Source organism: Castanea sativa, chromosome 12, assembly GCF_040712315.1.
Source record: "Castanea sativa cultivar Marrone di Chiusa Pesio chromosome 12, ASM4071231v1".
Lineage (NCBI taxonomy): Eukaryota > Viridiplantae > Streptophyta > Magnoliopsida > Fagales > Fagaceae > Castanea > Castanea sativa.
The window spans coordinates 46,528,006-46,541,912 of NC_134024.1; the positions used below are offsets into that span (position 1 = coordinate 46,528,006).

General features: G+C 36.3%; 3 protein-coding genes across 3 annotated transcripts; all 3 read right to left on the bottom strand.

Annotated features, from left to right (window-relative positions):
* Positions 1–1,908: 1,908 nt before the first annotated feature.
* On the bottom strand, positions 1,909–2,346 carry LOC142620775 (putative mitochondrial protein AtMg01250). Its single transcript, XM_075794085.1, has one exon. The coding sequence runs from the start codon at positions 2,344–2,346 to the stop codon at positions 1,909–1,911; it is 438 nt and encodes a 145-aa protein (XP_075650200.1).
* A 1,109-nt stretch (positions 2,347–3,455) lies between these two features.
* LOC142620776 (uncharacterized) lies at positions 3,456–4,049 on the bottom strand. Its single transcript, XM_075794086.1, has one exon. The coding sequence runs from the start codon at positions 4,047–4,049 to the stop codon at positions 3,456–3,458; it is 594 nt and encodes a 197-aa protein (XP_075650201.1).
* Positions 4,050–12,008: 7,959 nt separating this feature from the next.
* LOC142620777 (uncharacterized) lies at positions 12,009–12,779 on the bottom strand. The gene is made up of 2 exons (XM_075794087.1): positions 12,540–12,779; positions 12,009–12,431 (listed from the first exon to the last, which is right to left on the bottom strand). Exons 1-2 carry the CDS (start codon positions 12,777–12,779, stop codon positions 12,009–12,011), a joined length of 663 nt encoding a protein of 220 aa, XP_075650202.1.
* Positions 12,780–13,907: the final 1,128 nt, after the last annotated feature.

Sequence of the window (13,907 nt, forward strand, 5' to 3'; positions counted from 1 at the left end):
GTGGCATGTTTTTATTTGTGGAGTATATATATATATAGACTAGTGTATAATTCATGCATATGCACAGTACAATTAAAAACAACACAATTACACATATATGGATTCAAATTATCTTGTTTAAGTCATAAATATATACATGAGTTTTTTACTCTTTCTTTCTTCTTTATTTTTTATTTTATTTTTATTTTTGGAAATACACATGAGTTTACTCTTTTTTATTGGGTTTTTTTTTATGGTTTATTTATATTAGAATCTTCATCTTTTGCATAACATTAACTCACCTTTTTTGACAGTAAAGATAGAATTTTTATTGGATCAAGTAATATAGTACAAGTATCACCAGGCCAACGTAATACAGGATTTCAAAATTTGGCTAGGCATGAGTATGCATACCTTTTGGCATCTTAACGAAGTTATGCATACAAACAAAATAAACTACCACCACTAATGTACATAATATATTCATTGACAAAGCCTTTGGTAGTCTTGTAGCATTGTCATTTCCCCTCTAAGAATGTCGTCGGGGTGGGTTTGTTTACTGTCAAAGATGTACCTGTTACGTGCGTTCCATATAGCCCATGAAACAATAGCCCACACTTCCATCTCATTCTTCGTCAACATGGGCATTAGTTCATGCATGAGACTGTAGAAATCCTCTGTATATGAGCTTCGCTTCTGCAACTTCCCTTCTACCAACGCCCAAACATTTCTGGCCATGGGGCATGCCCAAAGAGCATAAGCCACCGTCTCATCATGTTGTTGGCAAATTGCACATGCCGGGTCCGGATCTTCTTTCGACATAGATTCATGCGAGTAGGGAGAATGTCAGAGCACGCCCGCCAGACAAACATTTTAATCATGGGGGTACCTGTAGCTACCAAATACGATTCCACAAGCTCTTATCACACTGTGCCAAAGAATGCTCCACATGTTCCATTTGCCTCATGCGGATCACAACTCGATAGGTCGATCTCACCGAGAATACGCCATTCTTGTTTTCTTTCCATATTAGCTTATCTTGGTCAGCTGTTGCATCCAGCTTAATGAGTTGAATCTCTACCACCGTGTGAGGCATGAACGTATGACTTAGAAGCTGTTGGTGCCATTGCCTTGTATCCGAGTTGAAGAGGTCACATACCCTCATACTTTTGTCTGCCTCTAGTTTGAGTTATGGGGGATGTGGGAGCCACCTATGATCCTCAATCTTGATGCCCTTCCCATCTCCCACTTTCCACATCGTGGCTGCTCATATAAGGTCTCTAGACTCAAGCAGACTCCTCCACACAAATGATGGGTTGTTCCCCATTTCTGCCTCCATAAATGAGCAAGAAGTAGCGTGCTTTATATACCCTGAAAAATAGAGAATGACTTCCTTGGATTAGCCGCCAAGCTTGTTTTGCGAGCATGGCAAGGTTGAATGCATGAATGTCTCTAAAACACATTCCCCATCTATCCTTCGGATTGCACAATTTACTCCATTTAATCCAATGGATTTTCTTCTCGCTTCATGTTTGGCCCCACCAATATTTTGCTAATGCTAAATTAATATCATCGCATATTTTATTTGGGATTTTGAACATGCTCATGGAGTAAGTTGGGATTGCTTGTGCCACCGTCTTGATTAATACCTCTCTCCCCGCCTTTGAAATATTTTTTTCTTTCCATCCCATTACTCTTTTTGTTACCCGCTCCTGTACCTCCCTAAAAGTGCTCACCTTGGATTTGCCCCCCACCATTGGTACTCTGAGGTACCTCTCACAATTGGTCATGATTTGTGCTCTTAGCATGTTTTGGATTTCTAACTTCACTTGTGGTCTTGTGTTTGGGCTGAAAAGATGGTGGTTTTTTTTTTCTCTTGATGGCTTGACCCAGTGCTCTCTCATATGACTCCAAGATATCAAGTAGGTTTCAGCATTCAGCAATTGTTGCCTCACAAAATAGTAAGCTATCATCCGCAAATAGTAGTTGTGATAGCCTGACCCCACCATTACACGACAACATTCCTTTCAGAAGCTGATTTTCCATGGCTCTATGGATGAGAGAGGAGAGACCCTCGGCACATAGTAGGAATAGGTATGGAGACAAAGGGTCCCCTTGCTTGATTCCACGGGATGGTGTGATGAAACCTCTAGCTTCTCCATTGATTAGAATTGAATAGGATGCGGTGCACACAGTTTCCATGGCTAGGTTGACCAATTGCTCTGGTAGGCCAATTTTTAGCATTATCCTTTGGAGGAATTCCCACTCCACCCTATCGTATGCTTTGCTGATGTCAAGTTTCACCGCCATGTGGCCCTTTTTTCCCTTTCTCTGGTTTCTCATACGATTGATCATTTCAAAAGCCATTGTAGTATTATCTGTTATACTTCTATCAAGCACAAAAGCACTTTGTGAGTCAGAAATAATATTGGGTAATATGGGCTTTAACTGGTTGGCAAGAACCTTGGAAACAATTCATGATACAACATTTTCCAAACTAATTGGTCGGAAATTTGTGATATATTCTGGATCGTTTTTTTTTTTTGGATAAGAACAATACGTGTGTAATTCATTTTTCTAAGGTATCTTCCTGAGTGTAACACAGATAATATAGCAATAGCAACATCACGTCCAACAATATGCCAGAAGTTTTGAAAAAAGAAAGGCGACATACCATCAAGTCCTGGTGATTTCGATGGGTGCATTTGGAAAAGGGCAGTTTTCACCTCTTCTTTCGTGTAGGGGCGGGTCAACAAGTGTGCCATACCCTATGTCACCACCCTATCCACAGAATCAATTACAATCTCCATATCTAGTGAGGTGGATGATGTGAACAGCTGTTTGTAGAACTCTTTTGCTATGTTGGCAATTTTATCCTCATTAATGTACCACTCTCCTTCCTTATCATATAGCCCTACAATTTTGTATTTTTATTTCCCGCCGGTAGCCATATGGATCTCGACCTTTGTCTCCAAAATACCTCCTCATGGTGCAAGAGCCCATTTATCTCCTTCTTCACACACACACACACACACACACACACACACACACACACATATATATATATATATATATATATATATATATATATATCCTCTCCACATTCTGCCCATATCCTTCCTCCATCAGTGTGGTAAGCTCTCCTTGTTTTGCTTCAAGGCGAGTTCTAGTATTTCCAAATGCAATGCGGCTCCAAGCTATGAGGTCCATTCTACATTTTTTTTATTTTCTCAAAAAGACAAAACATAGGGCTACCATGAGGTTGTATCTGGTTCCATGACTCCTAGATTATCCTTTCACAATCGGTGTGCGCCACCCACTTCTCTTCAAACCGCTGGATTTTGTGTTGTCATCTCTGGGGTTGAGTGGGTGGTGTCATGTCTAACATTATAGGATCATGATCAGAATAGGATACAGAAAGGTGACTTACTTTTGCTCTAGGGAAGATTTCACACCAATCCGTTGTTGCCACTACCTTATCTAATCTTTCGTTCAACAAAGGCTGCCCTCGGCCAACCATTCCTCCATGTAAAACGGTATCCACTGAATCCTATATCAACCAACCCACAATGGAGGAGAGTGTTTCGAAACTCAATCATTGGAGCCATCGGTCTCCTATTACCTCCATTTTTTTCGTCTGAGGCCAATACTTCATTGAAATCACCTAAGCATACCCAAGGTAGAGATGCTCGGGCATGTTGGTGTCTCATCAGTCTCCATGTTTCAATTTTGCGTTCCTCCACTGAATGGCCATATGTTCCTATCAGTCTCCAATTAGGTGAAGTCTGTGTGTGGACGTTCACATCAATGTGGTTTGGTGAGTATGTTTGTGTGTCCACAGTCACCTCCTCCTTCCAAAGTAGAGCCAATCCACCCCTATAGTCATTGCATGACACAGATAACAAACCATAAAATCCCAGTTCCATCTTTATTGGCTTCATCTCTCTATCAGTCAATTTTGTTTCCATGAGGAACAAAATTATGGGAGCTTTTTTCCTCACCAGTTCAGAGAGGACTTCAACTGCACAGTGGTTCCCAAGCCCCCGACAGATCCAACTTCGGATGATCATTGTGATCGGCGGGGCTGAACATCAGCCTCTGCCGTTGATAATCCTGTTTGTGGTTTGCTTTCCTCGACCTTGAACCGCTGTGCATCATCCTTCCCATGGTTACTGTTATCATTCTGTCTCTTTGTGCCTACTTTCAGAAGAAGTTTGTGAGGGCTCGGGTTGTGTTTTGGCTGGGGATCGTGTGGGTTTTTTTCGCATGTGTTTTCTTATTGGTTCTTTAAGTGGGTCATGTGGGGTTGGTGTGGCTAGGGTTTGAGGAGCAATTTGTTTTGCACCGTAACTAATTGGGATAGGAAATAAATTGTTGGCTTGACTCTCGGTGGTGTTAAATGTGTGGGTTAATGATGCCAAAATCATCAGTTGGGTCACTTGTCCAATCTAGAGCTCTTGACGACCTTGTAGGACTTGAAAAATAAAGGAGGGACTAATAGAAGAGACCACCAGGTTGTGCCTGGTGGGGGAGCCTCCGATGCTCAAGTTAGTATCAACCCATATCTTTCGTATGTAGATAATGTTTTGTAATAGTTTGTGACGTACCTTCACAAGTGAGATGGACTATCCCTTTTATAGGTGATTTAGATAGTTGTTGTACATAATTGGAGGTGATTATTACCCATATGTAACCGTTATCGTATTGATGGGCGTTTAAGGCCGATGAGTAACAGTCGCCATTAATGTGTTGAATGTGCTTGAGTGGTTACATCTTTTGGCCTACTAATGATGCAAGGTTGTCCATTAAGATAGACGACCTTAGTAATTTTTATGGACTCATCAATTGCCCCCCATTCCCAAGTCTTATTTTGCTTTATGCTAGTCAGGCTTTGGGAATTCTTGACTTGTTTAGATTCAGAATGGTAGTATTTTTGTAACGACTTTTTAGTATCTACCTTTTGAAGGTCGTTTTGGACGTTCGAGTAAACATAGCTTGATCTTGAAAGTGAGCTAATTTCTTTGGAAAATCATTTTTTATCACTTGTTGAAAAGTAAGGTAATTTCCTTGGACGACCATTTTTTATCACTACTAAAGAGCGAGGTGATTTCTTTAGACGACCATTTTTTATTCATTTTCTAGTTGTCATGTTTGATATTATTGATTTGCGTGCGACTTTCGTTTGTGTGAGAATCCTTGTCTGCTTACACTTGTCTAAGGGTACTTAGTCACTTAGCCACTTTTGGGTGACTTACATTCAGTTACGGAGCTTCGTCATTTAGGCTTTATCAGTGATTTACATTCGTCTTGGTAGAATCTTATCACTTAGCTTTTTTTTTTTTTTTGGTGACTTACATCCATTTAAGGAATCTCGTCACTTAGGCTTCGTTAGTGATTTACATCCGTCTTGGCGGAATCTTATCACTTAGCCATTTTTTGGTGACTTACATCCATTTAAGGAATCTTGTCACTTCGGCTTCTTCAGTGATTTACATCCGTCTTGGCGGAATCTTATCACTTAGCCATTTTTTTTGGTGACTCACATCCATTTAAGGAATCTTGTCACTTAGGCCTCGTCAGTGATTTACATCCGTCTTGGCGGAATCTTATCACTTAGCCATTTTTTTGGTGACTTACATCCATTTAAGGAATCTTGTCACTTAGGCCTCGTCAGTGATTTACATCCGTCTTGGCAAAATCTTATCACTTAGCCATTTTTGGTGACTTACATCCATTTAAGGAATCTTGTCACTTGTTGCTAGAAAAATTCCTTATTGCTATGTCATTTTGGACCTTCTTGAGGCCATGTTGATATCTGCATTAAGTAGCACATGCACTTGCCAAGGCTTGGTTAAACAAGAATTTTAGAACAATTCATATATAAATAATAAGTTACCAATAGCCTAGGTGGACCTTTTTCTTATTTCCTTGTAATACTAGAGTTTTACCTCTTTTGTGATCTGTCTAGTAATGCATACATTTTTGCATGAAAACTTACTAGGTGTAAATTTTTATAGGCGAATATAAAAGAGACAAATAAATGTGTTACCTTAAATGACAATATCAATTTTGTCACATACCTTGATCTTTTTACTGCTAGGATCTTCTTGACAAGCTCTTATATTTTTAAGATGATCACGAGCTCTTCTCTTTTCAAGATTCTTTGAGCTCAACATGATACTTCGAGTCTAAGGCCTAGATTTTTTTTGCTTCAACTTTTTTGAAGGTGTAAAAACTGGGCCACGTTGTTGCCCACATTCAAACATGAAAAGGGCAATTCTCGTTTGTTGACGACTATAGGAGCGGTCTATCATGATTGGAACCCCTTTCTTTTTTTTTTCATGCTTTGATGATTATGGTCATTGCTGATTGTAATAGCAATTTCCTCTTCCTTCTTCTTTAATTGTATGCTTAAGTCACTTCACTAATACTAGCTGTTAAGAATGACAATGTACAAATATGCAATTACTTGCTATACAATTATGGATGTCAGTTGACGAAGTGCATTCCATATGAATCATAGAGAAGTATTCTATGATATATAAAAATTGAAGCTATTTGACTATATGCTTATTTTAAACCAAGCTTTGTTAGGTGCTTGCACCGTATATAATTTTCAAAGCAATTTAAAAAAAATTTGGTGAGTTGACGAAGACAAGAATTTATTGAGACTTAAACTCATGACCATATTGTGAATATGATCATCTAATGTTTTAAGTCTAGGAGACTTAATAGAATGACGATGGAACATATAGTCATATTAGCTATGATAATTGTAATAATTTTATAGCAATATTTTCAACATAATTTATATGTACATAATTGTAGATAATCATGCAAGCTTGATTTGCAGTTAATTCTAATAAGATAATATTTGGCATGGCTAATTAAAAAGAAAGGAATAAATGAGTTACCTTAACAAGAGACCTTAAACTACGATACAATTTTGTATGTACTTTGATCTTTTCATTGTTGTATTCTTCTTAACAAGTTCTCCTGCCTTTAAGATCTCTTTTTTTAAGCTTAACATGATATTTCATGTTTAAGGCTTAGATCTCTTTTGCTTCATTCTTTTGAAGGTGCAAGGACTAGGGCACTTTGTTCGTTCAAGGTTATATCTCCTTCCTTTAGGGACAAAGGTTATGCCAGGTGCTTCTATTATTATATGCCTAATTGGTTGCACATATACTACAATTTAAAGAGAGTACTTATGCTTGACATGTGATTTGTCATCATACTTTCATATTCAATAAATATTCAAGCTAATATTTTAATATCACGTCTCTTACATACCATTGTGTGAGCCATTATGTAATAGACATATAGCAGTGCCAACAATTATAGACATATAGCAGTGCCATTGTGAAAGAAATATTCGTGATGCTATGGAAAGAGTCTAGGCCTTTCCATGACTTTTGGCCTTGGTATAAAATTACCTTATAGTAGTTTCAACAATTATATAGAGATGTGGTGGTATGATGCTATCATGTCACATACCTTTGACCTTCTTTTTAGCAGGCTCTTCTTGATGAGTTTTCGTTTTCAATCCTGTGAATTTGATAGTATATGTACAATCGAGATAGTATAGTTGCTCTAGTCCAGTTAATGTACTACATGTACTCTTTTTGTGCAAAGTGTTAGACTAGGATCAACGATACCAATGAAGAAATTCACAAATAATATTAACCACAAATGTATAAAATTTTCTCTAATTTAAGGGCGATATATGTTGATATAACATAATGTCCCTTAAAGTGTTTACATAACACAAATATATTTTGGAATTCCTTCTCAAAATTAAAGCAGCCAATATCATTTAGAAATGTTTGGAATAGTGGGTCATGATTATTATTTGTGAGTTCATATCAATCATATGCTCATAGGATTTCTCCTAAAAAGAGAGCCACTGAAAAATATTTCTTCCACTACTTGCATACATTAGTGTATAACATATGAGTCTTTTTTTTTTTTTTTTTGGACGAACTATAACATATGATATTGATCAAAAGAAAACAATGTTTTGCACACGTAATTAATTAGTTGTGCTTGTGCATATGCTAAATCTAGAACTTAGGCATGTCGTGCTCCCTTTTAAACGAGCAATTAAGAACTTCAAGCTCAAAAATATCCGGTTTCATGCTTTTAAGTACCCAAAATTGGGATCTTTAAACTTTGGAAAGTCAAAAATCAGCTTCTCTTACTTTTAGGCAAATTGCTGATTTTTCTTGAAACTTTCCTTTGAAGTTTCTAGGCTTTTGATGGAATAATAAGAGGGGCTATCTTAAAATCATTTAAGATTGAAAGTAAAAAAAAGGCCTATTCCCAACATTTATGAGACATAAATTTTGATTTGATTCCATATGAGATACACATAATTCTTCTCCGCAACAACAGTCATGGTAAATATATCAAAAGAATTTGATTTGCTTTGTATTTTCTACCATCTTCAAAGTTGACTTCCTTAATTGGTACCATTCTTTATTAAGCAACTTTCTGGTATACTTTCCAGAAATTACGTTGCCTAATGCAATGATGAGTATACAATTAAAATTATATACCCGGTAGCTGGCTTTCTTCAACCGTTTTCTTCTTTTTATTCTTTATTTTTCTTAAATTTTTGTAGACAATAAATGGTCTTTTAATGTGGCAAAACCGTAATGATATTTGTTTTTATGCCAAAAACTTGTATTTATAAATGCAATTTGACCTCACAATCTTAGTAATTATAGAGCTAGACTAAAGGAAAGTATAAGATTTCCTTGGATTTTATTTTTTATTTTTTATCGCATTTAGTTAGTAACTTATGCAATGCCTTAAATTTAAGATATATACGTTACACACATCACAATCAAGTTTTGGAGATTAAGTTAACAAGAGAGACAGTGAGTAAGATTTAATTACCTGTCGCCTTGGAGACTTTTTTGAAAATTGAATATTTGAGCCCACCTTTGCAAGGATGTTAAAACATGCATGCTTGGCTTAGAACCACTTTGCGCACATGACAAGTGACTTGGATGTGTGTGTGGGACTTTTGGTATCCTTTTAAGGTTGATTCCCTTTCAATGAGCTCTTCTTTGTTGGGTTGATATTGGCTTCAAAGTTACTAGGGCTTGATTCGCCATTTGCGATGTCAAAGGAATTTTCACAATCTTTGGTTGTATTCCCCTTTTCCACTTAAGAGCTTTTGATCTCTTTCTTGGCTGTTTCTTTTTGACAAGTTATCATTCTAAAGCTTATGAACTTAAGAATATAGGTACGGTAAATAGTCTATTACTTTCACTATGCAAAGTGTTAGACTTGGAGCAGCATTGTCAAGTAAGAAATTCACAAAAATTATTATCAACAAATGAATAAAATTTGTTGTGGCTTAGGGACGGTATATGTTGATGCGTCTATGACATAGTCTTTAGCATAGTATCCCTTAGTGTGTTTACATAACACAAATATGTATGTGCATAAATAAAATGCAATTTATTTCGTACTGAGCATTAAAATTTTGGCACAATTTATGAAAGTATGATGCACAGACATATAGATACCACTAAAGTTTTCATGAAACCATGTGATGAGATTTGTGTATAAATGGAACAATTTTCGTGCTCTATTTTCAAAGTCAAAGCAAAATGTATATATACATGGAAAATTTTGAACAATAAACTTTGTTCGTTCTATGGTAGAACATTTCAAGATATTGATTCTAAATATCTTTATATAGATTGGCATAAAATTTACGATTTTGTCAATCGCAAACTTGCATTCCTTTTTTTATGTGATATGGATAATCAGATCTTTTGACCAGAAAATAACATTCAACACATTTAACTAAAGGCCCAAAGGAGCATTCATAGGAGGATCCTTAACACCCATTAGGAAATTCACTACCTTTCTTTAGGCAAAATTTTCTTTGAAAACCTTAGATTTAATTTCATAAATTCTAAAAATGCAACCAAATAACTTCTGGTTTTAATGCCTAAACTTAGGGCTTATAAATTTGGAAAGGCAGTAAAATTTGACTCCACCTCTTTAATGTCCAAAATTATGAGATAAATTTTGGTTTCGTTTTTCTTTAATACCCAAAATTAATATCTTTAAATTTGGCAGGAAAACAAAGGTTGGGAGTTTTTACCTTGAACAATTCTTAACAGCAATGTTTAAATGTTGGAATATCATAAATTCATAACCTCGACCAATAAACATAACATGAGCATTATATCATATGGTGCATGAGCATATAGGCATCACAGAAACTTATTCACCATGTAAAGAAGATATTTGAGGAATCTTAGTTTGAAACCGAAGAAATATCTCCCTTTTTTTTTCTTATCTTAGCAAGATGCACTTGGAAAGAAAAGTGGTGGTATGAAAAGTCATAATGCGTGCCTATCAACTAGGATGTTATGCTATGAGTATATTAGGAAATGTAATAAGACATTTTTTATGGCCATAAATAGGATATCAAGGCCATAAAATTTGGCTCCAATATGAATATTATAGAGGAAACGGTTAGTCTCCCATTTGACAAATCCATTTTATTTACCATATATATTATATCTATGTAGGCTGTAACTATTAAAGCCTCACAGTTGTACAAATATTTACATCCCTTTTGGAACAAGCACATCTCTCATACATGAGATATCACCAAACATCCTCCACTTTTCTAAATAAATATATGCTTCACTATTTAGTTTATGAATAGCCTTATATTTGAGTTTAGCAAAGCAATATTGTTTGAGTGAATTAATGAGGGGTGTGAATCATGGATAACAGATGGATAAAGGATCCATTACGGTCCAAACATGCCAATATATGCATTATGGAGCCACTTAAGATAATCAAGAAGTAAATAGAAGATTTGGGTACTTACTTTCCAATATTGTTTCCTCCATTTGCTTCGTTCATGGCCTTGCTCCTCGGCAAGAGGTAGCCTCTTCGCTCTTCCCTCATTATTGTATGCCCACTTTGAGACTTTTGACCATGACATCTTCATCGAAACTCAACTCCACAACGTCTATCTGATTCACAGTTATGCATTTTTTGTTGCTACCTTGGATGAGCATAGTAATTCAGTATTTTATAACTTTGGATTGAACTGAGTAACCCTTTGTCATAGGAAGAGGTTAATGGCTAATCTTTTTCTCACAGACGGCGCCAAACTGATGATGCCAAAATCATCAGTTGGGTCACTTGTCCAATCTAGAGCTCTTGACGACCTTGTAGGACCTGCAAAATAAAGGAGGGACTAATAGAAGAGACCACCAGGTTGTGCTTGGTGGGGGAGCCTCCGATGCTCAAGTTAGTATCAACCCATATCTTTCGTATGCAGATAATGTTTTGTAATAGTTTGTGACGTACCTTCACAAGTGAGATGAACTATCCCTTTTATAGGTGATTTAGATAGTTGTTGTACATAATTGGAGGTGATTATTACCCATATGTAACCGTTATCGTATTGATGGGCGTTTAAGGCCGATGAGTAACAGTCGTCATTAATGTGTTGAATGTGCTTGAGTGGTTACATCTTTTGGCCTACTAATGATGCAAGGTTGTCCACTAAGATAGACAACCTTAGTAATTTTTATGGACTCATCATGGGTTAAAGCTTGCTAGACCAAACTTGGAAGGTTTTGGCTATCCAATTGTGGCTGTGTTAATGTGGCGTTATGGGTATTGATGGATTTTGATGTCGGTGGAATTGTAACTGGTGTATTAGTAGTGGCCAGTTGTGGTGAAGTGGTGGAATTATGCATGGATGTCATGGGACGTGGCTTGGTATTGATGGAATTTGATTTTGGTGAGATTGTAACTGATGCGTTACTTGTGTCCAGCTGTGGTGACGTGGTAGAAACGTGCATGGCATTCATGGGACTTGATTGGGGCATTGAATGTCGTGATTGAGGTTGCGAAGAGATTGGGTTGGCATTTACTTCTTTGGTTTTCGACGAAATATCAGTTTCAGGTTCTATTGGCATATCGGTATCAGTTTCCTTTGGTTTCTCGTTTTCAAGCAGTGAAGGCCTAGTGGTGTTTCATGGTTTTTCTCGTGGAGTTTGCTGGCTTCGGTTTGGATGGTTTTGAGCCCTTTCAGCTTCCACTGATCTCCCCCTTATCCCTGCCTTAAGCCATTCTCCATAGGGTCGGTTTCCATCTTCGACGCTCACCGGTGACGGGCACTCCTTATGGTCATGGCCTATCTGACCACAGTTGAAACACCATCCCACCAACCTTTCATACCTGAAAGCCACTCGCAATGTCACTCCTTCTAGGCTAATCATTGGACCTCCCTGCCGGAGTGGATTATCAAGTGGGACCTCCATTCGTAACCACAAAAACTTGGATTGATCCGAGCTGAAGGCTTTGCAGTTGACTTCCACCAACTCGCCTATACTCCTACCAATATCACTTCCAGCCTCTTCATTAATGAGATCAAACGGCAGACCCCACACTTGAATCTAAAATGGCTATTTCAAGAACGTTACGGACTTAACGGACATCCCTTTTTCCCATCTTCGCAAAGCCAAGAGATGGTTATCAAAACACCAAGGTCTGTTGTTCCAAACCCACTGTAGTTGGCTTTCCATCGAGAATTTGAAAAGTAAAAGCCCTTCTCCCATTTCAATTATCTTCATATCGTCACTTAGCTTCCACATATTCTGCAGCAAGTTTTTTGCAGCACGTAAATTTATTTGCTTCGATGTGAGAAATCTCCCTATGAGGCTTAGGGAGAATTCCTCCAAAATTTTATCCCTCCTCACTGATGGGATTGACATAACCTCGTCTTCCTCTGTAGTGAGCTTCATGTTCTATATACATTCCAGCACGTCAGATTCCATAGTAACAAACTAGTGACTGCTTTCTCATTGTCTAAACAAACTACAACTCCTAATGGATACACTCTTGGTCTTCCCACGTATTAGGAAGAAAAAAAGGAAAAGTATAGCTCACAGGGCATGAGAAGTACAGCTCACAACATTAACTCACCTAGAAATTAAAAAAAAAAAAATATATATATATATATATATATATATATATATATATATAAATAGGACATATGACGCAAAATTAGATTACAATTAGAATCCAATTTGAAATCTAATTGGATTTTTTCTCAGTTTTACTTATTAATATATATATATATATATAGAGAGAGAGAGAGAGAGAGAGAGAGAGAGACTAGTGTGTAGCCCTATGCATATGCACGAGGACAATTAAAAGCAATCATAATTATACTTTTTTTAGAAGAGATTCAAAGTATACATAGTATTAGCTTATATTTTTTTTAAACCATACATTTCTAAAATATATAATGGTTTTTCATCATATATATATGTGTGTGTGTGTGTGTGTGTTTTATACTTTAATTGGTTTAGACTCTTTGGTTTTTTAACCCAATAATTCACTTGCCACAAAAATTTAAAAAAAATAAATGGACACATGGAGAAAAATTGGACTCCAATTGAAATTCAATTTTTAGAATCTAATTGGATTTGGACTCTTAAATTTTTACACTCAATAATTCACTTGGCACAAAATTAAAAATTAAATGAGACACGTGACACAAAATTGAAAATCTAATTGAAATCTGATTAGATTTTCTCTGAGTTTTGGTAATATATATATATATATATATATATATTAAGAGAAAAAAAAATATATATATATATTAAGAGAAAAAAAATTATTTGAAAAGAGTCATTACTATTAATAATTAATGAGTACAATAATTACAAAAAGAAAAATATAAGTCTCAACAAAAACTTATTGCAGGGATTCACACAACTTTTTATCAAAAAAAAAAAAAAAGGATTTATACAACTAAAATTATTAAGTTTTAAGATAATGATGGTGTATTCCATTTTAACAAAAATTAAAAGAGTCATTTACTATTGAGAAGTCATTAATAATAATTGTAAGGTCACAATTTGCAC